The 24987-nt window shown below is 37.7% G+C and overlaps 1 protein-coding gene across 1 annotated transcript in view; it reads left to right on the top strand.

The window, feature by feature from the left end:
• UNC79 (unc-79 homolog, NALCN channel complex subunit) overlaps positions 1-24987 on the top strand; it is a 229275-nt gene that overhangs the window by 24186 nt on the left and 180102 nt on the right. Inside the window, exons 2-4 of the mRNA XM_054692786.1 lie at positions 12659-12779; positions 19555-19859; positions 22719-22889. Of these exons, the coding sequence (XP_054548761.1) occupies positions 12659-12779; positions 19555-19859; positions 22719-22889 (597 nt within the window). The remainder of the gene's footprint in view (positions 1-12658; positions 12780-19554; positions 19860-22718; positions 22890-24987) is intronic.

Genomic DNA, 24987 nt, shown 5'->3' with positions numbered 1-24987 from the left:
TGATTCAAGAAACATCCAGCACCTTCACCATTTTCTCCACCACACCACGAAACACATCTGATTTTAACAGTTCATTTACAAGTTCTCCTGACCAGAAATGCAATAGAAACTGGAAGAGCAGTCTTTTCTTTTGAATTGAATAAGTTGTTTTTCTTCACTTTATTGAAAGTGCCCCATCTCTGGTAAATGAAGTATTTCCATAAGACTTTTTCAGTGAGCAAGTGACTAGGTGTCACTAATTCATGTGTGAAAGCTAATTCAGTGATTTTATGTAGATATTTAATTTTATAATGTTCCAAAATGTGCAGTGTGCCTCAACTAGTTTGTTTCTCTTTAGAGGTGACATGTCAGAAAGTGGTGCTATTATTTATCTCTTTTGTGACCTTGGGCAAGTTACTTACCCTCTCTAAACCTTGGTTTTCACATAATATGGAAATATTAATAATGTCATTATAATTTTACATTTATTGGCACAAAATAAACACTCAGAATTTAGAATTATTATTGTGATTATTGTGACCTAGAGAATGAGAATTATGTCTTTGATTGTTGATTTGTTTTATCTCAAAAGTGCCTAGCACATAGTGTCTGTTCAGTCAATATCTGATCAACCAATAAGAATGCTGATATCTTTCCCTTTCCCTTTTGCTTGTTAACTTTTGCTTAATATACAAAATTCCTGAGAATATTACTTTTCACAAGTTAACTGCTCAAAAATATACCTGAATCCTATATATGGAAGAGCTTTGAAAAATGTAAATGGCTAGACAAATGTAATGGATGACGATGATGATGTTGAAGTCACTTGCCAAAGAATGGGAGTGTTCTTCATTGGCCTCTCCTGTCTGCTGAAAGTGCCAGGTAAAATTGTCACCTGGACTAAAATTGACTGAAGAATATATATGTAAGTATATGAATATTTGGAAGAATTAACAATGAAGTTTGTGACATTTGACATTCTTTTGCTTTTGAGGGGAAATTTGACTCTTGGACTCTCTAAATATGCGTACTCCTTATCCATCACCCTTCATCTGTGTCTTTCATGAGGTTTTGTTTTCAGTTAAAGAGGATGATCTTCACAAAGGAGGATCATTCTTTGATCAGTGACTGGCTGAGAATTCTGGGTCTTCGCTAGAACTCTGAAGCAATGCATTATTGCATTGTTCTTCTCACATCTCATTTCTGAATATCTATCTATATATATAATTCTTTAAGGAATATGTATCTTTGAATCTAGATCTGGATTTCGGCACTAAATTCAGTAATAGATTGTGTATGTAGGGTGTTATGCTTGATTGTGTTGATGAAAGATCACTGCTGTGTTTTCCTTACTCCACAGGTTATTTCACCTTAAGTGACAGATTATTGGAATGGGAAAGGGAGAAGACCCTCACATGGACTGCCAATGAGAGTAGCAATTTATTTTCTGCTATGTGCCAGTCATTGTGAAAAGTCATTTATGAAACCCATGTTAACCCTGTGAGATAGACATCTCCATTTTATAGGTTAGAAAATTGAGGCTCAGAGAAGTTCATTACTTTATTCAAGTTCTCATAACCAGTAAGTAGAAGAGCCCTAATTCAAATGACACCGGGTTTTAGTTTCAGTTGACTCTAATTTTCTATAGGCTTTGAACTATTGGTGTCCCCACTTTTCTCTCTGTAAATGGAAATTTTCGCATGTGAAAAACTCAATTGTTGGGGTTGAAATAAGAAAATTGAGGATATTTTTGTAGTAGCTGCATAATATTGTAATGGTTACACATCTGTATAATAAAATAAATGATGAAAAGCTAGGAGAAGCTGGAACATGGGGCAGAAATGGATAAACAGGCCACAGGTCCATATTGTCTGTGTTCTCATGGTCTTCCTTAGGAATCTGGTGGGTGCAGGTTATAGTTGTGACTCTGAAAGGGAATGAGGAAGGGGGGTGCATGTGGGATCTGTAAATTGCCTCTTACAACTCTTATTTGGCTTCTAATCTTGAAAGGTTTATTTACTTTGTGTGTATGTGTGATAGTGGTGTTGTGAATATGGTAGGAATGTTTTTATTTGCCAGAGACTTTAATAAAGTGCATATAAATGAAATAATCTGATGAATGGGACTTGCTTTATCTACTTATGCAGAAGTGGAAGGGAATAAATGGCGACTAGTTAATTAAGATGTTGGGTACACAGGCTTCACTTTGCTTTGCTCTTAACTTGTCTGTGTTTAAAATTTCATAATAAATAGTAAACAATCACCCTCCTTTCTGAAGCCCTATGTGAAAATAAAGGATAAACAAAAAGATGACAGTTACAATAATGAGTACTTTTAAGAGCAATGGGTTAAGAGGATAGGATAACTTGAACCTTAGGTTCAACAGATTTTGATAGGACTTCAAAATCTGGTCTGTTTCTATAACATTATCTCCCAACCAAAGCTCCCTTGGCTTTGGTTCAAGTTGTGAACCATATTAGGGGTTCAAGTTGTGTCCTCAAGTCGGGTAGCTTAGCACCTCTGCCTGCAAGAGTTCTTCTCTGTGGTCCTTATCCAACAGCAAATGGGAACTTAACTCATTTTGAAAAGAATGGGGCCAACTTTGAGCACTGTGTGTTTTCTACTTCTCCCCCTAAAATCGTTTTGTCCAGAATGTTCTTTTGAGGGGTGTGCTTCTGTGAAGTGTTTTTACTTTCTCGCATCTAGTGGTGCATCCATCCAGTCCTCAGGTGGGACTGACTCAGAGGATGAAGTCTGCTTATATTCTGTGCTCCCCTGGACTGGTCAGGTGAGAGTTGCCACATATAGCCTGTGACGCCAGGCCTTGTGTGGTTTCTCATGCAGACAGTTCCTTAAAGCACAGTTCTCTGCTCCTCTGACTCTTGTAGATATAGGCCCTCTCTCTTCCCATTCTTGTAGATATAGGCCCATCTTCACCCTTCGGTCAGTTTTTAGCCAGACCATCTCCATACCCCAAAATGCCTAGTGGTGGAACGGGGGACTTTGGAAGAAAAGTGATACAAGTGTTTCCAGTAAGACAAATTGTTCTTACTACAGGTAGTAGGATAAAGAGGGAGATGAACTTTAAAATACTATCTAAGAACCCGAACTCCTCCGTGAAAGGAATATAAATTCTAAAGTGCTTTGTTGTACTAAGTATCTTGTGATCTGTTGGTTAATTAATTAAATCACCAAGTGTTTATTTAGGAGCAGAGACTTATTTAATGCTGGATATACCAAAAGAAAAGAGACAGTTTCTAATTATAAGGATCTGAGAGCCTAGTGGAGGAGAAAGTGACTTAATAATTAAAGCACAGAGTGATAAGTGCTATGAGGGGGGAATCCCTGTGTGCTATGAAAGTGCTGAGGAGATGCATCAGATGCAGTGTGTGGTAGGGGGGATTAGTTCTTACAGTGGAAGTGTAGAATTCTTATCAGTCATTTGCACACAGTCAGAAAATGTCTTGCTGATCGCATGCTGTGCTTCTTACAGTGGAAGTGTAGAATTCTTATGCATTTGCCAAGTAGAAAAGTATGGATTGCATTTCCATAGAGAGATCAGTATGAGCTAAACCACTGTAAGGTAAGAGCAACGTGAATTGTTTTTTGCGAGTCTGTATGGCTAATGTGTGGTACATATGGAAACAACAGAAGATGAAGCTTCACAGATGAGCAGGCATCTATTCATTCTGGACTGTATATACTAAGTTAATTATCTGGATTTCAACCAGAGGAAATAAACAAGATTTGCATTCTATTGATAGAATAATGTGAATAATGTGAAAAAAGGATCAGAATAGGATCTGAATAATGTGAAAAAAGGATCAGAAAGGAATTGGTGTGGACATCACAGCAGAGGAGTACAGCTTGAATCAAGGTGATGTCATGGTGGACAGAGAAGAGAGTAGATTCTAGAGATAATTTCTAGATAGAGCCAACCAACAATTAAAATTATTGTCTATGAGACACAAAAATAGTGAATTAAGATAGATATGCAAAATGATTAAGAAGGAAGTCTAATTCCTTACTGTTCCTTTAATCAAGAGAAGAAATGCAAAAGGTAGCTGGCACACTTTTTACTCATACTATTGTGGTAAATATTTATAGCAAACAAAGTTGTGAAGTATGTCCAGATATTCTTTATTTATGTCTATCAGTGTTCTTTTCTTTTTTTTTTTTAATAGAGGCATGTTATTTATTTATTTGTTTGTTTGTTTGTTTTGTTTATACAAGCACTGGGTACAGTCAGAAGCGCGGGAGGGTGAGAGAATTCACCAGAGCCAGAGCAGGGAGCAGAGCAGGCAGAAGGACCGAAGTACACTGCTGAGGGGAGCAGCGGGCGGCAGGAGAGGTCTGCGCGCCATGTGGGACCCTCCTCTGGTGGCCGGGGAGCAGCCGGGAATCGAACCGGTGCCACAGAGGCCGCGGGTAGCTTCGCAACCCAGCGCTCAACTGCTGCGCCACCGGGGAGGCCCTATGTCTATCATTTTTCAATGAAAGGTTATACTGAAAAGAAGATATTTGAATAGTTTTGGTGGGGAGAGGGGAGGATGGCAATTTGGCAATGACCACAAATCCACAAAGTCTTGGACTTTATGTAGGGGAAGAGGAAACCAATAAAAAATAAGGTTGAATTTTGATAAATGCTTCCAAATCAGTAATATTAATAATCAACCTTTGCAAAGAATGTGGGAGAGATATTATTTTAATTTCTCATGTGGAAAAAAAGAGAACCAAACCAAACAAACAAACAAGACCCCCTGAGGCTCATGAGTATCTTGAGGTCACACATAGCTTGAGGTGGGACCTCACACTGCACCCCAGAGCTCTCTGAAGGACATTGGGGTAACTCCATGGCATTTTTCTAGGCATGTTTAAAGTCCAAGTAATGAAAAGTAAAATGAGTGGCCTATTTGAAGGAAAAATTGCATAAATACTGCAATTGATGATGAAGGTCCTATAAAAATATTTGAAATTTCTAAAGCGAAGGGATTATTGGTAGTTTCATTGAATGAGAAAATAAATCATGAAAAATTCTACATTATTTATATCTTATATAGACATATTTCATCTGAAAGTAACTTATTTATATGGATCATTTTAGAATTTTAAAGCATTTATTTGGAGAGCACCAGTAGGATATAAGATAGTTGACATTTCAACTTTCACTTTATTGCAAACACTGTGTTAAGGTTGACCATCTGCTATGTAGCCAGCATTGTAACAAGTTCAAATATAGTCACACATGGTATAGAAGAGATTCTGTCTTCAAAGATCTTGAAGTGTTGTAGGGATACTAGATTTGCAGACATGAACCTAATTTAGAATCATCCAGAACAATATTTAATCAGTGCCAAATTTACATAATGGAGTAACAAAATTTCTGAGGCAGATAATGAATGCTCCCAGTGGTCAGAAATGGGGAGATACTAATAATGTCTGGAGTCAGAAGATGTCACAAATGGTGTCTCCTGGGATGGGCCATGAAGAATTAAAGGGATTCCCAAGAAGCATGCGATTTAGTGGCATAAATGTTTCATTTTGTGTTTTCTTAAAAAAAAATTAGACAGATGTTGTCTACCATTTCATCTCTTTATTACAATGTTACTTAGTGAAATTTTGGGAACAATCTCAATGTCAAACAATAAAATAGGGGAAGTATTAATATTTCATACAATTAAATATTACTAAACTAGTAGAAATAATTAAAGAACAATGTGGACTGGAGGGAAGCCTGCTTTGCAGTTACAGTATCAGATTTTACCATTTAATAGCTGTGTGCATTTGGGTGCCAAATCACTGTTTCTGAGCTTTGGTTTATTCAACTTTCAATGGAAATGATAATAACTACTTTGGAAAGTTAATGTGAGGATTAAAATAATCCTCAGGTGTATATAGAGCATTGATAAATAGTGGCATTTAATAAACATCATTACTCATGGATACACTTGTGGTAAATAGATACTGTTTTTCTTAAGGGAAGTGTGTCAATTCTTAAGAAAAGTTTTAAAATGAGTATTTTCTGTTTGACTCAGCAACTCTGTGACAACAAAAAAATAATCTGAGCAAATAACTAAAGACACACATATTTATATGGCTATTCTTTGCAACACTGAACAGAATAGTGAAAAATATCCTCAAATAAATTGTTGAAATAAATTATTTGCTTCCATAAAGGAAAATTATAAAGTCGTTAAAGTGATGTAGAAATGTGTTTCTGATATAGAAACTAAGGAAAGCAGATTATGCAATTATTTACTGTGTTCACCTGAATTTTTAACTTTTATGGTAATGAGCATAAATAATTAAATCTTTAAAAATAGGGATGAGTGACTATTAAAAATATTTAGTGATATAGGAAAATGTTTAAAATTTAAAGAAAAAGATTTAAAACATGCTATATAATCCCAATTTTGTTAAAAGTATTTTTTATATCTTGCCTGAAATGGATGGCTGAACTTTAATGGGCCATTCTCTCAAAATGTAACAAAACTTCTAAGAAATAGTGGGAATAGGATGAGGAATGAAGTTGCAGAGAATAGCAATTAGACTTGTGTCTACCTGGATGAAAATCTTCACTTTCTTAAACTTCCTTTTGTATCAACTTTATTTTCATCACAGCTTTAACAGTTGGCTTTCTTGACTATTTTCATAAAAAACAAAACTTGACCACTGCAAGAAGCTTCTTTCCCTACCTCTTTTCCTTTACCAGGATCCCACAAATTCACACCCACCAGTCAATGCAGATATACCATGGTAAATGCTACTGTGCACTTGGGAGAGATAGTAAGTAATCACCCAAAAAAGTACTTAATTAATCATTGTGTATACACAATGGAATACTACACAGCTAAAAAAGGATGAACTCTTGCCATTTGCAACAATGTGATTGGAACTGAAGGGGATTATGTAAGTGAAGTAAGTCAGAGGAGAAAGACAAATACTGGATGGTACCACTTAAATGTGGAATTTAGACAAAACAAATGGTCAAACAAAACCAAACTTAAAAACAAACCTTAGAAATCTGAGGGTGTAAAGTTGAGGTTATCAGAGGAGAGGGAGAAGGTGGAGAGCAAACTGGCAGGCGCCCAGTGGACTCTGGTGGAGAACTCTGAGTGCTCTGGTGTGGTGTGGTAACAGACATTTGAAGAAGTGTGATTCTGTACCCTTGAATCATGTACAGTGTTATAAACCAATATTACCTAAAAAAATTGCACCACTATGAAAAAGATTGGGTATTATGACAGAAAAATGGGTGGTGAAGAATCAGTTTAGAGAGAGCTGTCAGCAAAGACCTCCATGGGCAAGTGACATTAAAGTATGAGTAGGAGTTGACTAGACAAAACATGGAGGGAAAATTTCTAGGAAGAAGGACAGCACATCTAAAGGTTTTCAGGCAAAAAGTAGTTTTGTGTGTTCAAAGAAATGGGGACAAGAGCTACTGTGTCTGGTTCTTGTGGTAGGACCTGAGGTTGGAAGGTAGTCAGAGACTGGGTTGTGTGTTGTGTGAAGGATTTTGGACTTTTTCCTGAGTGCAATGGGATGCTACTAAAGGATTTGCATGAAACAGTTTATATTTTTAAAAGCTCTCTTTGACTGTCCTGAGAAGAAAGTACTGGAGTGAGGCAAGCGGGAACCGGGGAGATGCATGAGGAAACTTTTTAGAATGATCCGGAGATGGTGGTGCCAAGTAATGATAGGAAAGAGAAGTTATTTTGGTGGTAGCATTGACAGTGCTTAGTGGCAGATTACATTAGGGAGGAGGAAAAGAGGGCACGCAAGCTGCTATGGTGATTTCCAGAATACTTTGTGTGAATGACTTGGTGGATTATGGAGATGACAGAGTAGGTTTCTCTTTGGGGTGAGGAAAGGGATAAGCACTCCGTATTGGATAGGATATCTATAATACCTCTATCTGTAATGTTTTATAATATTCACAGGTGGAGAAACTGAATAAATGAGGTCTGTCTCTCAGAACTACCCCTCTGGGATGGAGATGTACATTCTAGACAACTGAGTGCCCTGTGGGTGGGTGGAACTGCTTGTGGAGAGAACAGTGAGAGGAAGGTATAGTGCCGAGCCCGGAGGGGTCCCAACATTCAAACATCGGGTAGTAGAGTGTAGCCTCTCTACTACTTGGGGTCTCTGCACCTGTGTGTATATGGCCTCTCTGTGCATGTGTGTGTGTGTGTGAAAGATTTGGATAAGGCACTCCTGCATGACTGCCTTAAGACAATGGCCCACATCACGAGGCACTCGGGGATGCCTAGGTAGCTGTTGACTGATTGTGTGGCCATGGTCTGAGGTGGTCTGGGAGTAGCTCAGAAATTACATCAAGTACCTGCACAGGAAGTCCTCCCCATGTAGTGGCTGACATATCCCTTCCTGTTCCCCATAAAGTTGATTACCCTTTGTCTCCCCTGGATCCTGCTCCTCCTGCCATTGTCACATAATCAATCATGCTTCTTCGTTACTGCTGATAAATAGCAAGGGGGCTGCTCACTGAGCAGCAGAGTTTTGCCTTGCACACCTGCTCCATGACTCATCCCTCAGGAACATACTGGCTTGTTCCCGATGCAAAGCATGTCCAGTGGGACACTTTAGGGATAGCAGGAAACCTGGGGGAAATGAGGTGTCAGAGAATCAATGGGAACATTCTGAGGAGGGAGGGTTTGGCTGTTTGGACTAAACTGAAAGGTCCAGTGAAACGAGGACTGGAAAGCACCCATTGGGTTTGGCAACATGGGACCTCTAGAGGATGGTGAAACAGCAGACTCAGTGCATTGGTGGAGGTGGATGACTGACTGGAAGGAGTAGGAAAAAAAATTGAAAGTGATGGAGAAATGTGTACAATTCTTTACAGTGTTGGCTCTGAAGGGAGGCCAGTAGCTGAAGGGGAGTGTCAAGTCAAGGGGGAGATATTTTCTTTCCCCTTTCCCCCTAGGGGACTTCCTAGAGTTGATTTGAAGCCATGGAATGATTAAGTGGGCAGAGACAAATTGAGGGTGCGTGAGAGTCAGTGATGGTCGGTAGGCACTTGTCTGGGATTGATGTCTGGTAGGGAAAGGAAAGAAGGCAATGTGGTCGGGCTTTTGAGATCTACCACACACTGAGGATGTCCTAAGTGATCAGCACAGTTGGTGATTTTTTTATTCACAATAACCCCATGAAGTTGGTATGATTATTCCCATTTTACAGGCGAGGAAAGTGGAGTTTGGTATAGAGTCTGAGTCTTAACCTAGAAGGGTTTGATTTCACAGCTTAGTCTCTTAGCTCTTACGTGTAATCTTACAGCATTTCCTTCGTGGTGGTGTAGCGGTCAGTTTGCTAGGGCTGTGTGCAACAAAGTGCCATAGACTGAGTGGTCTACACAACATCCATTCATGATTTGCTGTCTCAATGGCTAGAAACTTGAGATCACAGTGTTGGCAGGTTTGGTTTCTGCTGAGGGTGTCTCCTGGGCTTGCAGGCCACTTTCTCACTGTGTCCTCACATGACCTGTCCTCTGTGCACACATCCCTGATGTCTCTCCTGCGTCCTGATCACCTTATAAGCACACCGGTCAGATTAGAAGAGAGCTACCATAAGGGTGTTATTTTAAATCAATCTCTGTCTCCTCTCTAGGGGTCTTATCTCCAAATACAGGCCTGATTTGATATGAGGGCTTCCAGATATGACTCTGTGTGTGTGTGTGAGAGAGACACAACTCAGTCGTAACAGATGGCTTTGTTGCCTTAAGGTATAAGAAAAGGGGCTGGGTTGAAGAGCAGAGAGTGGGGAAACAGCGATTGAAGAGGGTAGAGGGGGTAGAAATGGGAGTTTACTAGAGAAATGTAGCCTGAGGGTCAATCTATGAGTGACTGACCAGATCCAGGCAGCTGGATTGCCTGCGTTTCTGCAGCAATACTGGGGCACACCGCGAGGTAGTGAACAAGAGGGCTGGGCTATAATGGGCTGCTGGGTGCTGTGTGTACAGGCTTATTAACCATCTCCTATGTGTGAAGTTGAAAACTAAAGAAATTTTATTTGCATCCTCAGCACAAATACAAATTGCTGTATGTCAGGGACCTTTCTGGCTGTTCTCAAATAGTTGAAAACATGACAGCTAAACAAACCTAGGACTGCTGAGATTTTGTTGCATTCACCAATGCGCAAGTTAGCTTCCGCGCTGCTTCTAACTGGTTCTGTAAATTGTATTTCATGATTGTTCATCACTATCTTTGTCCTTTTTTCTCCCCTTGCCCCTTCTCTCTTCCTTTTTTTCTGTTTTCACTCATCCATTATTTATTGATACCTACTTTATGTCTGTCACTAGGGGTAATGAGAGTCAACAGTTAGTGTGGGAGACAGATATGTATAGATGCAAAATGATCCAAATGATAAGTGCTGTTACTAAAGTAATGATTCATTTGTTCATTTGTCCTGCAAATATATGGAATGCCCACAAGTGCCAGGGGAGTGTATTAGGCTTGGGATAGACATGAGTAAGATACACTTTCTGCCTTCAAGAAAATTTACAACTTGGTATAGAACAATAAACAGGTAAGTAAACAAAGACCATACAATGTGATGTTTTTATAAAATATTGTAAGAAAGAAGGGCTTGGCCCTGGTCTCTGATGTCCCTTGCATGTTTGGATGCCAGTTGAAAGGAATCCTTGCTGCATTTTACCAAAGGGAACTATACAAAAAATTCATTCATCTCACACGCTTATTTTGAATGCTTCCTCTCACTGTAGCGAAGGTCTGTCAGTTGAATTATGAGTAAGCATCGAGTTGGAGGATCTATGATTTTTCTCCTCCTTTGAGCTTATTGTCTACAACCTGCACTATCAACACCTTTTTTAAGGGTGGTGAAATGATTAATGATATTCCTGAAATACTCTACAGAAACCTGCTGAACATTAAAGCTTGAGAAAAGTTGCAGTGGCAAAAAGCAGATAGTGGATGAGCAGAAAGCAGTTGCTGGCTTAGCACATGTCTCAGCTATTTGGAACGTGGAACTATGCATTAAGGTGGGGGTTAAAAAAACAGATTAAAAAAACTGAGAAGAAAATGCATTTTTATAGATGTGTCACTGAAAAATTTTTAAGTATTACCTGTTTTCATCTTACCTCAGGAAAAAAAGTTATTTACAATCACACACTTTACGTGGCTAATTGAGGCAATGGATATACCTTTCTTGCTTTCTTCAGAGGTGATGTGCTAGACAAATGCAAGGCATTATTATCTGCAATATAGACATATTTTTGTGGAAAAATGATGAGCATATTCTGAAAAGAGTGCGGGTAGTAAGAGAAAATTAAGACAAATCTGAGAAATGGCATATACAGGGTTTTGAATTAGTGCCTAACCTAATAACCGCCAAATTGCTTTGATGTCATGCATGAGCACCCACGATCTGCATATGGACTTCATTTCAGAATCAGATTCTAGAGGTGTCCCAGTGGAAAGAGCACAGGAGGGGGGTGGTCAGGATTTATAGTCTCTAGTTCAGCTCTGCCACAGATGACCTACCGGCCTCATTTCCCGTCTTTAAAGTGAAATGGTTCTGGCAAAAGGTCTCTAAGGATTTTCCAGTTCTGTTATTTCATCTTCCTGTGATTCTACATCCCAACCTCTGAAAAGCATTTTGACTTTCTTTAAGTTGCTTAAACCAGCACTTCAGTTAGAATGCATCCAGTTTATTTCCGTGGGCTGTTGGGAACAGCATCTCCAGGACTTCATATGTCTTCTGTTAACTGCTGACAGTGAGCCATACCACCTAAAAGGCTCCCTTGGTAGCCTTAAAGATTGAAAGCACAAATGGACAGTGTTGAGAGCTCTGTGGAAGAGGAGGCCTGACAGACGCTGACCATCATGGCTCCTTGGGATTGGCAAAGAGAAGTGACTAGAACTGGGCCAGTCACAGCAGCCAGGTCAAAGGTCAGGTCAGGAGTGTGGACAATGCTGGTGACTCCAGGTAGGTCCAGGAGGGTTCAATGAACTTATCGATTCCCTCCTGCATCTTGAGAAGATCTGAGCAGCTGGGCTCAGAAAGCTACTAGGAAAACTCCAAATTTGTGAAATTCCTTAAAATAAAAAAGATGTAGCATTCATTATTCATGTTTTTATTACCACCCAGTCATTGCACTCTTTCTGAATAGTCACCAAGTTAATCTGCTGTTAACATATTTTCAGAGTCTAAGCATTCTCTAAACACGATTTTATGATCGTTTATTGAGTTAACGATTTGGTCTGATTGACGCCACTGTGCAAAGGACAGGGTCTTCAAAGTGTTGTTGACAGGCCTTGGAACTTTCTCTTTGAGTTTTACCTAAGCAATGTTACATGCAGCTCTCTGGTGGCACGCATTTATGCCTATTATTAACTTGGGGGTGATTATAAAATTGATTTGGAGACTTTCTTCGTGATTAAAAAAAAGTAAAGGATAATATGTGAATAAGCTATTAAGCTAGATAATTTTACATGCTGAATATAATTACAAGAAAGTAAAGGTCTTTTGTAATTGTTTTAATCATGGAATTCCCATAAAATTTCACGTATTTTCCTTAAAATATTGATTAGGTTCCTATATCTGATTATTAAAAAATAAATATGTGTATGTTTAATACATATTACAAGATGATTCTTCTTTTTCTTCTTCTTCTTCTTTTTGGTTTTGTTTTGCTTTTATCTAGTTGCTTCCAAGATCCGGTACTTGCAGGAATATCATAACCGGGTTCTTCACAACATTTATCCTGTACCTTCAGGAACAGATATTGCAAACACCCTGAAATATTTTTCTCAGACCTTATTAAGGTAAGCTTTAAAATATCCTCTACTTTGAAAGAATTATTAGGTAGCACTGCTGAATTTATTGGGATCTAAATTTTTATTGAACTGAAGGTTTTGAAGGGACTAGGTTTGCTAGTGCTCTGCCAGAAGAGTGTGGACTCAAGTTCTCTGGGTGTATATAGCAGATCAGAATGCAGGCTCCCTGAGAACACGGGCCAGTGGCCATGCCAGCTTTCCTCAGTCAACTATCTTCCCAAGAGATTTATACAGTGATAAAAATTTATGTTTGGCACTAACATAGAGTGAGATTGAAAGGAGACCCCACATTGCTTAAAATTAAGGCTAGGAAATGGCTTAAGGAAAATCAGAATTATGTAATATTTTCAGGTCATCGCTAGTATATCCTGTTTCCCAAAGTTAATATAATAATATATATGGTGATAATTATTTTTAATCCACATAACACTTCAAATGTTCGATATATTTTGCAGTTGACATGGAAATTTTGTGGGGGACAAGGAAGCAAAACCAAATGTGGTCTACTTTTACTTAAGGTAGAAACAGAAGGGAGCTCTCTCCTTCAAGGTTCGCTTTAGGAAAAACAGACAAAAGTGAGTCTTTAAAGTAAAGACTGATTCAGTTGTCTGGGAAATAACTTAAGGAAATTAGAGGAACACCACTTCCGGTTAAACTCTAAGGCCTGATTTCTTCCATGACCATGCTCTTCTCACTCTAGATCTGAGTTGACCTGCTACTGTTTCTTTTCGCTAGATAGCAGCAAAAGTTTCATGAGCTAGGTATTAGGAAAAGCACAGCGGTTTGGCATGGGGGTGGTGGCCCTGGAGTTCCCAGCAGCCTAGTTTTGACCTGGGAAGACTGAAGGCCTTGTGGAGAGAAGCTTCATGTGGTCAAGTCAGCCACTAGTCTTCTGCAGTCCCATTATCCCTCTGTGTTCTTCTTGTTCTTTGGAATATCTTTTCTTCTTGAGGACCTTACTGCCCCTTTTCTGTATCAAAGAGATTCTGTTTATCAGATTCATAGATTTCATACTTGCATAGTTTGTTTAGGGCCTTGTTACAGGATATTTCCCTTCTTTTCAAGCTGCAGTTGAATAATTGATTTCATAGTAACTGTTTCAGGTTTCATAGTAACTGTCAGATAAGCTTATGCACCAAGTCACCTAATTCTCTTTTGTCCTTGAGGTCAGGATACACCAGCAGGAAACATTTCCTTTATCGCAAATTTGGGGTGTTCTCTAAGTGAGACTTTTTAGCAGGGGGCAAAGCTGAATTCTGTTTACAAGAAAACTGTGACATCTTAGTTGGCACTTTAAAGTTTGCTGCTTAGGTCTTAATCATTGTACTAAAAAGTTAAGAAATTTATGTCATATTTGACAGACATGAAGATTTCATTTTCTTGAGCACTGGATCGTTACAATATGATCATATGTGATAGTTTAATGGTGAAATGTTGTTAAAGTAGTTTGTTCAAGTAACAGTTGGAGAAAACTCCATGCAATTGAGTTCAGTCCATTTTTGAAGGGAGATAACATCAGCATCTACTACTACTATGGTAATAACACTAGCAATAACTACTATTACCATAGCAATAATATAAATAATAATAATGATTCTATGTGTCAAGCAGTGTTCTAAGTGTGTTATCTCATCTAATTCTTTGTAATAATTCCATGAAATAAGTGTACTGTTATGCTCATTTTAAGGATGATGAAATAAAGCATAGAATGGTTAAGAAAAGGCTCAAAGTTTCTTCTCTGGTAAATGTTGTGACCAGTATTTGACCCAGATGGTCCTAATCCACAGCATACGCTTCTTTTCATAAACCTTGGTCTGGCTTTGGGATTGATGGCATCCATTATGAGTCCATAGAGTACTTTTGGTTCTCCTTGCAACTAAGGAAGAAAGGAAGTGCTTGGTGCAAAGATGTGTCATCTTTTGGGAAGTTAAATTGAACTGTATCTGAGGTGACATGAATAGTGTTATATTCCCAGATGTTTTTAACTCATCTTCCACTTAGTAATTCATGTGGATAGTAAGTCAGAACAGAGTTGATGTCCTATAGGACTCATAGACAGACAGACACAAGCACACATATACAGGGAGGAAGAAGGAAAACACCGAAGAACCTAATATGTCATGAGGCAGACTTTGCTACTGACAGATTCAATTCTGGGGTTGAACCCAGTGCATTTTCTTTCTGTCTTTTTGTGTCTACCTTAGTTTCTTATTTTTTTAAAATCTTTCATTCCCTGGAAAGATAAATCTTTTTTTTTTTAAAGATTTATTTTATTGATATAAGAACCAGGGTACAGGCCAGTTGCACGGGAGGGTGAGAGGATTCACCAGAGACAGAGCAGGGAACAGAACAGGCAGACTGACGAAATACACTGCTGAGGGGAGCAGCGGGCGAGATAGGAGATTTATGCTCGCCATGTGGGTTACTCCACGGCTGGTGGGGATGGAACCGGCACTGCAGAGGCTGCGGACAGCTTCACAGCACTGCGCTCAACCACCTGCACCACCAGGGAGGCCCTGGAAATAGAAATCTTACAACTGTCTTCCTATATATTGGACCAAGTTATGATCACTGCTAGCAAGTTATGATCATTCAACTGCTAGCATATAAAATGTTTCACTTAGTATCTACAATCCTAACAATCATATTTCTATTTCTTCATTTAATTCATGCTACTAGATAATTCAATATAGTTGGAATTTGGTGTCCAAGATAATTGACAGTAAGATTTTCTACTTATAAACAAGATGGCTCCCTTTGCATTTCATATAATTTTTACACTAGAAGCACTCCTTGCTTTCAGAATTTAGGTTCTTTGAAAGAAAGAAGAATTAGAGATATAGCCTCACAGAGTAACCCTTTGTCTCTTTGGATATTCTCAAAGAAGTTAAAATTATTATTATTTTGGTTAAAATAATCAATGTGAAATTCCAGGAGTTTCATTTGAGTCATCATTGTGTTCTTAGAATAATAGTCCTCAATTCATACATGTCCATGGCTCTTGCTATTTCAGTAGAATTTTGTACTTGTTTCCAAAGGCAGAGATCAGCATAGTAGTTTAACGTCAAAGAATTTAATCTGCGGGAGGGGAGAGGTTTTGTATTACCATAATTGAGTATATCAGCAGTGACTAGTACACCTATGTCCACTTAGTTCATAGTTATAATCATAGAGATTCCTTAAACTCTTGGTTAGTGGAAGGCAAGTCCTGTGTGTTATCTGGCTGGCTAGACCTTGAACCTAGAGCAGTGCTTGGCCTTGAAAAAGGGATCCTTAAATGCTTGCGGAATTGAATTGACTTTGTCCAATACAGGAGCTACTCGAGAACATTTACTTAATTTAGCAGTGGTCTGGGGTCTGGATAAAATTTCTTCTGAGTGCTGTGTTTTACTCATTTTAATTTAGTAGGGCCTTAAGTGTGGCAACGGATACATAGTTTACTGAACTCAACCTCAGAGTTCAGCTTTGTTTGTTTGCTTTTAGCATTAGAAGCACCTAAGAAGATCATCTAATTTAATTTCCCTTAATCACCACTGTGGACTCTGCCCATTTTATATTAGAAGCATTCTGTGACCATGTACATTTAAACATGGAAGGTCTTCCTTAGGGATCTTGCTTTTTACCTGATGGAACTTTTAACGATTCCCAGTCTTTCCTACATCACACATTCCTTTGGAAGTTCATCCCACAGATCTCCCTTCTGTTATTAATTCAACTGCTAGCATATAAAACATTAAAAAAGAAATCATTGTGTATGGGGAAAGCTACTTGCTATTACCTCTTTAGAAAATGTTTATAAAAGGGATTCTAGTATCTGCCCAATAATCTTAATTTCATTATAATTTTAAATTGTGGATTTGAAATCCAGAGTAGCTTTAGAGCATGGCTTAATCGAGTAAATTTAGAGCATAGCTTAGATTCAACTCAAATGTCGACATTTATAATCTTATAGAAAGTTTATTTGCTGCATTGATTTTCTGTGCTATACATACCTCAGGGCAACTTCTCATCTTTCCCCACACCCACAGAGGTCTTCTCTTGGCTTCCTTTGATGTGGGAAGTACATGCTTGATAAAGAGGATCTCAGGAGGGAAAAGAAAGGTGAAAAGTTGGTTGTTGGGTCAAACTCTTCTGAGCAGGGCATTCTTAGTATTCTTTATGGTTGGGTGTACATATCTCTGGGAAAGAATGTCAGATGGGGAAGATGGTTGTTTTATCATTCCCAAGTTAGACAGTTTGGTTGGGGAAATAAGTTTTTTTTTCTGAATAAACTTCACAAAACATCATAAAATCACAATGCATTGTACATTTATTCATGAGCCCTTCTTAAGTTTTTCCACAAATGAAAACATTTCCTTACATTGAAACATGAATTGTAATTTAAAACTGGTTTCATGGATGATTCATCTTCAGCCATTTTTTTCAACTCCATCTAATTATTAAATCTAAAGGCAGTGAGAGAGGAGTCTTACTGTTTCAATGCTGACATTTTTCCCTTCCTGAATGTATGAAGTTGTTGCTAATATCATATGGGAGTCCCAAATACACAGGAAGGGAAGAATATCAAAACAGAGCTTCCAAAGTTGATTCAACTAGTGTTTATTCAATTATATCAAGCATTGGAAAAATAGTAATGTATATTTGAAAAAAAACAATGTGCTATATTTCCCCCACCAAGGAAATGTTTGATCAGAGCATTGTACTTAATTTAAAGCATAGAGTTAATATGTTATACAGCTCATTTTATTTTCTGAGGCAAAATGTTGTTCTTCTGATAACAATTCTGTAAGAGTCACATCTTGTAATTTTAACAAGATGCTGCTAGTAGACTAATTTAGTGCTGAAGTTTGGGAAATAATATATCTGACATTGTGACTCTAAAGGAATTTTCAGTGGGATAGAATCCTACAGGATTAAAACAGATTTTTGGTGACTGGGCTTATCAAGAATATAACATTTAAAGGTGGCGCTTTTAAAAACAATCGAGTCATATGAGGAAAGTTTACAGTCTGATGAAAAATCTGATGGTATTTATAAGAGAGATAGGCAGGCAGGGGGTAACTGGAATGTTGATATTATCCCATTGTAAAGTATAAGCTTGCAAAGTTAAATACATCACACACAAAAAAGGTATATTAAAACCCTTTAAAAATAAACAAAAAATTCACACCAAATCTTAAGTACTACTGAGGATATCACATAACTATTCTGAAATCATTTTTATTATTATTAATTGTTTTTCCCTGGACATTGGGTAACAGAAGACAAAGGAAATCGAGGTAAATTAGGCACATGGGAAATAAAAAAGCATGTAGTCATTTTTCTTACATTGTAACATATTTTGCACTAAGAGTAAATAAAATAAATGTAATATGACATAGCAAGCATGCTTGACACTAACCAATACTTCACACCACTGTAAAATTGAAAATGTAATATTATTAACTAAGAAGTTAGTAATGTTTGATGCACATAGGATGAGTGTAAAACAAGCTTACTTTTATGTAATGAAACATTTATAAATTGTTACCTATTTTGATTAGCATGTAAATGTATGCTATAAAAGCACTTTGTAAGTGCAGTAGATATTATCATTATATTGTATAGCTATTGTCTTTAATGATAAATAATCTAACCTAATTTTAAAAACCTAAACATTTGACTAAGCCATCATTTCTTCTATTTTTAAATTAGTAACTTTTCTGCTTTATCACTTTTACTAAGAGGTTTTTATATAAAAATGAAGGCTAAAAGAAAGCCAATTTATTTTTAGAATTTCTTTTTATTCCCTTTAAACTTTTTTTAACTTTCTAAATTATCTTTCCTTTAGTTTTTAGTGAGTTTTGTTGAATAATAACGTAAGTAGCAGCAGTAGTATATAAGATTTATTGTATGGTGTGCAGCTATATGACAGATACTGCTTGCTTAGTCTCTAGAGTTTTAAGGTAACTATTTAATAAACCACTGTTTGTTCATAAAATAAAATGTTTCCTCCCCAACATGCAAAATTAAAAAAACACACATAAATAACCATTACCATTAGTTCACAAACATATGCTACGGACCATCTACTATATATTATTTTATAGCTTTTCCAATGTAGTTTAGCTAACATTTTAGAAATATGTATTATTTCTAAATTCATATGCCTGTTTAAACCTCATTATCTCAAATGATACTGACAGAATGTCATGAAACAGTATCATAATATACATATAGACATTATTTTGATGCAATAAACATGTGATTTTTAAGACTTTCTTAATAAACACACATGTTTATTCTTTGCTAAAACATGTTTCTACAAGTGCCATACCTATATTTTGCAAGTTTTTATTTACCTAATTAAGATAGTCTTGTTGAAAATTTCTTCACTTTGAAAGCTCTTTTTAATTAGGAATAACTGCCCTTACTCATTAGAAAAAGCGATTGTTTTTCCTTCCAGGAAACTTCTCCTTCAACAAATGGATAAACTGTAAAACATGGGTTTGGCACTGAAACATGCATTTTTATATTTTTGCTCCTTACTAACCAGATAACACATGAGATGCAATGCAACTTCCACAAAATAAACCTTGCGTTATTGGTATCTGAGCATGAAGCTATGGACCTGTATTCGATTCTTAGACACTGCTGGTGTGGCAATTGCATCTTATGTGGGATGTATCTGGTGTTTTATTATTTGTTTTAGAGTGTCATTTCAATGTAATGTGCTGTTCTTTGTGTCTTTGTTGTCTCTTTTTTTTCTTTGTCCCCCCAACAGCATTTTGTCCCGCACAGGGAAGAAGGAAAACCAAGATGCCTCCAATTTGACAGTGCCCATGACCATGTGTCTTTTTCCTGTGCCATTCCCACTCACCCCATCTCTAAGACCGCAGGTCAGTTCCATCAACCCTACTGTTACTCGCTCCCTCCTTTACAGCGTCCTGCGAGATGCCCCCTCTGAACGCGGCCTGCAAAGTCGTGATGCTCACTTGTCAGACTACCCTTCTTTGGACTATCAAGGCCTCTACGTGACTTTGGTGACTCTCCTGGATCTAGTTCCTTTACTACAGCATGGCCAACACGGTGAGCATTTAATTGAGACCTTTGAAAATGTACATGGATGATTATGGATGCTGGAGACTATTGTTATTGTAATAAATTGTTTGAAAGGTCTTTTGTGTGGCTAGAACTTTTCTTGCAATGAGCCTTAATTATGGTGTCTCTAAATCCAGGAAGTGAGATAAGAAGTCTCTGAGAACTCCTCCAAATTTAACTGATAATCAGTAGTTTTTGCAGAATGTTGACAAAGTGGTACAACACAGGGTGGTGCTGTGACTGGTAGCTAGTGTGCAGTGTGAGGGGCACTTTAGAACAGGAGCCTAAGAACATTCCTTTTTTTAACTTTCTCCCCTTTCTATTGTGTCTAGTCAGCTTCATTATCTTGCTTGCTTATCAAATTTGTCTAACCTATAAAAAGGAGTACAATAATAGCTACTGTTTAACTGATCAATACTGTATTTGGAAGAATCAGATAGAAAAACCATACCATCAGAAAGGGGAATTTTGTAGAAAATGCACTTTTAGAATATTAGTTGTCTGAACTGTGAAACACTGGTAATTTGGCTTCTGGGAGTATGATAATGAAATTTCATTATACAGAAAAATTGGAATTTTGGGAAATGGATGGGTGGTTGGGTTATTTTGCCTTTTAGTTATGGCTAACTTTCTTAAGAGAATGTTTAATGGTTTATTTAGTAAGATGTGTTCCTAATTAAAAATAAATGTAAAAAATCTGTTTTCGCAACAGTGATTACATGATTATTCAATTTTTCGCTATCGCTATATTTTTGTATTTTAATGAGTATTAAAAAATGTTGAAATTTGTGAATTTGCTTATGGTATATGTAATTTTGTAACTGTCTAAGGCTAGTCACTTTCATGCGATCCTGTCCCAGCTCAGAACTCAAAGGAGATGATTCTGAATGCCAGGCTGCCAGAGCTCACCATGGTGGTGAGCCTGCCAGAGCCTCTGGGACTGCCAGTTCCCAGGCCATTGCGGCCCGCCTGACTCTGGGGTGGGCCACTGTGTTAGGGCAGCACTTCCTGGTCTTCAAAGCCCCCTGGTGGAGATAAAAGCACTTGATTTGGTAACTGCCTGCCTAACATTTACTTGCAATTAATATGTAAATTATGACAATTTTCAGGGGGAATGATTTGTATTTTTTGCTTTTATGTAACAGCTGTTTTTGTGACTTTCCTCTTCACTGTTATCCCTATACTGTGTTCTTGTTCTGAACAACAGAGCTTAGAAAATAGGGAAACACTCAGTCTACCATCCCATAGAGGTTAAAAAAACGTGCAACATTGTATCTCTAGTGTGATTTGAGGGTCCGTAGAGCCACCCTGGGAGCATGGAACATGGAATTCTGGGTCCCAGCCCAGGACTTCTGAATAAGAATTGTTGAAGGGTGGGTCCTTTTTATCCTGATTTAACAAGCTCTCTGGGTGACTCTTTCGCCTACCTGCCTGAGCCCCACTGCACAAGGCGGGGTCCTCTCCTGGGGCTGTGGGGTGTACCTGGAAGATCAGGAGGTGCACTTCTCACAGGGCAACCACGAACTCCCAGGTGGTCATTCCCCTCTCCAGATCTCAGCTCCTGGCATGAAAAATACTCCAGGTGACTGTGAGGCCCTTTTCAGGGCTAATAGTCTGCAACTGGTTTAAAATGCAGCTGAAGTGTCTTTTCTGCACAACTGCAGTTAATTGTTAGGAAAACGTCTGTGAACTTGACCCCAGTTTCATCAGTCTGAGGCCAAGGCCTACCAACCATGGCTCCATTTGGGCAGTGTGGTCACACCTGCTGCGCTTTCTTTGCCACATTAATTCCAACAATAATCAGAAATGACATTAGCCATCCAAACAGCCCTTAGAAGGTAAATCTGCTGCAAAACAAACAGGTTTAGTAATTTTCTTTTTTGATAAATAAGAATTATCCAAATCTCATCTAGTGATCTATATTTTGAGAGGTCCAGAAATATCAGAACATATATTCAGCATAATGAGGTTTGTTCTACATGCATTCCAAAGCTGAACAATGTGTTTTTTTGAATGTCCTCTATTTTACTCCTTGTACAGGTAATAGTAACAGTACTAGTATTTATAATAATGGCTAATATCTGTGGAGCACGTATTATGTGCTGTGTTAAGTACTTTGCATATATCTCATTTAATCCTCCTGACAACCCTTCTAAAGAAGTGTGGTAGGTACTGTTCATTTCCCCATTTAAAAATGTTGATGAAAATGCTGATAGATGCCACCTCCTTCCTTGATGACTGGATGCGCAGGGTCACGCAGTCTCAGTTCGCTGCTTCCTCGGTGTGTGCTGAACCTGTCATTGTGCTGGAAGACACCAATGACCTCATTGCACAAGACGCCAGATGTAGGAAGCTTGTGGTTTGGTTGATGGAGCAGAAATGGCCTGGTTTTATTTCCAGTCCTGCCCTTGACTTTTAAAAAGCTTCCAGTGGGAAAACAATTTAATGTCTTTGTGCCACAGTTTTCTGGTATAAAATGTAATGAAGGTAAGAATGCTGGAGGAATTTCAGGGATACATGATCACATGGAAAGTGCTTTTAATTTATGAAATCAAGAAGTAACTCGAAATATGAACATTGAGTTTTACTGAAAATTGATAAAGCGTTGAGGAAGAGTTCATGTAAAATAGTATCTATATTTCTTAATGCAGCTATTCATGAGTCTTTTATTGAGTAGCTACTGTATACACAGAGCTTACAGTAAACACTATGTTTTGGAGATCTTAATAAGAAGGGAAAAACAATTGCTTATAAATTAAACCAATTCATAAAAAACTTACAGTGTGAAATTAACATGCTGTTAAATGGCAATATATTCAGTGACTGATTGTCAATTTTGTTTTGTAGATCTTGGACAGTCGATATTTTATACAACTACATGTTTGCTACCCTTTCTCAACGATGATATTCTGAGTACTTTGCCCTACACGATGATCTCAACATTAGCTACCTTTCCTCCATTTCTGCACAAGGATATTATTGAATATCTTAGCACATCTTTTCTACCAATGGCTATATGTAAGTCCAGTCTTACCTAATGCTAGATTATTTTTTGTATTATACGAATGGAAATTGCTTTTCCTGTTATAGGCTGTAGATTTTCAAGATATAATGGAATCAGTTGCTATAAACATGTACTAGTGATTTAAACTCAGTCATTTCAGCTTGAATATTGTGGTGAAAACAAAGGAATGAAAAATGATTATACCTCAGAATTGTTTTATTCAGATAGTTTGAGCTTATAGAATAGAAAGAAAGGACATGTGAAGGCACCGCTGTATTTACTATGTATAAACTATGGCATCTGTAGCCACTCTAAAAAGGTGGAGAGAATGTTGCCTCAGTTGTAGAGACTCATATCGTCCTCATCTGAAGGCTGAGGGGTGTGATGCGAAGAGCAGTAGTGTCAGGATTCGTGGGTTCTAGTCCCAGCTCTGCCCACAATCTACTATGTGATATTGGGTGACTGACGTAGTTGGAACCTCATTTACAGGTGATGATAGCAACAGCCTTTCCTCACAGGGGTGCTGTGATGATGAAGTGAGTCAAATTTATGACAACACTTTGAACAATGCTAAGGCCTGCAACTCATGTGGAAGGTACTGTTATAAACGCAGAATTGACTTCATTTACAGTTATAGCCTTAATTATTCAGGCTTTCCAGACATAAGAGCAAAGAGAATTGGGTCTTGGTTTTTATGATCAAAGTCCTTCTTAAGTATTTTAAAAAAGAAATCGTTTATGAATTAATCTATTTTCAGTGGATAATCTGTGAAGATTATGGGTTTAAGAATCAAATAGATCTAGATTTTAGTCACATCTCTCTTGTCAGCTAGCTGTGTGACCTTAGGCAAGTTGCCTAATCCTTCTGTTTCTTACCTGAAAAGTGAGATTCATAATCATAGTTGCCTTTAGGAGTTGTGATAATTGAGATGATCACCCTGGAACATTGCTAAGGTACTAACACAAAGCCTAATGTTCAATGTGTGTTAGTTTACTTTTCTCAGTTCTTGTTCTACAGAAATACCTGTAGAGTTCACATTTAATTCCTAGTGATCATTTTCCAGCTTTTTTCTAATGTACTTATGGTTTTATTAAAATTGTTGCTGTTTAATAACAACGGGTAAACTCATGCACCTTTTGAGCCACATTTATTTATTTTACATAAATTTGATTTTAGCTACAGAATTGTAATTTTCATATTTTTTAGTAGAATCTGACTTTTGCCTAAATTATATAGCAATTCAAGAAAATTAGCAGACCAAGAATACCATTCAAGGAATAGAATAGCCAGTCGTTTTCTTTTTCTGTCCCATGTGACATTACTTTTGTGGATACAGTCATAGAATTATGTAGCCATTTTTTAAAAGGTAAAATTAGGCACAGGAATATTCTCTTAATAACAGGTGAGGACTGCATCTTTCTAATAATCACTGTGTTTTTTTGAATAAGGTAATAATTTGGGGAGAGACATTGAGTCTCCCAAACCTCTGAAGTTATACTGAAGACTGATTTAGCATTGTGACAGCTGGCAATGTTTCTGCATGCTTGAGTTTTAATTTCTACTTAATTAGAAACACAGCCCCCGCCCCCAACATCTTGTAGTCACATTAGAATTGTTACTTATTTAGATGTGTGAGCGTTGGCAACTGAGGAGAACAAAACAGTAAGTTGAGTTTACAAAATTTGTGTGATTTTTAGTGCTCACTGGTTGGAGGAACTTGGTGTTCATTTCAAGGTATGAATTCTGGAATTCCATTATTTCAGCTGTAACGGAGGGGTTTGGAAAACGTGTTTTGCCTCTACGGTCTCCTCTGACAAAATAATTCTGGCCTAAAGAGCATCCCCTGTACTTGATGTAGGAGGCACATTCCTTCCCTCTAACCCAGTCATTGTTCTGGTTAATTTATTTTGTTCTCCTTGTTCTAGTCTGTTAGTTCTGATTTTCCTTTCTAGTCGCTGTTTCTGTGGTTCAAGAGCAGCCTATGTTTGTTATCTTTATATCTTTGGAAAATAAGTACTACTACTTTTACAGCCCTATCTTATGAGATGACCAGGTGCTTCTTTTCTGCTTGCTCCTTCACACAGTAGATACAAAAGACACAGACCCGCCCAC

Source organism: Talpa occidentalis, unplaced genomic scaffold, assembly GCF_014898055.3.
Source record: "Talpa occidentalis isolate TD23 unplaced genomic scaffold, MPIMG_talOcc4v2.1 talOcc4.11, whole genome shotgun sequence".
Lineage (NCBI taxonomy): Eukaryota > Metazoa > Chordata > Mammalia > Eulipotyphla > Talpidae > Talpa > Talpa occidentalis.
Note: the sequence above shows the minus strand (reverse complement) of the source record. Positions and strands in the feature narration are given on the sequence as shown.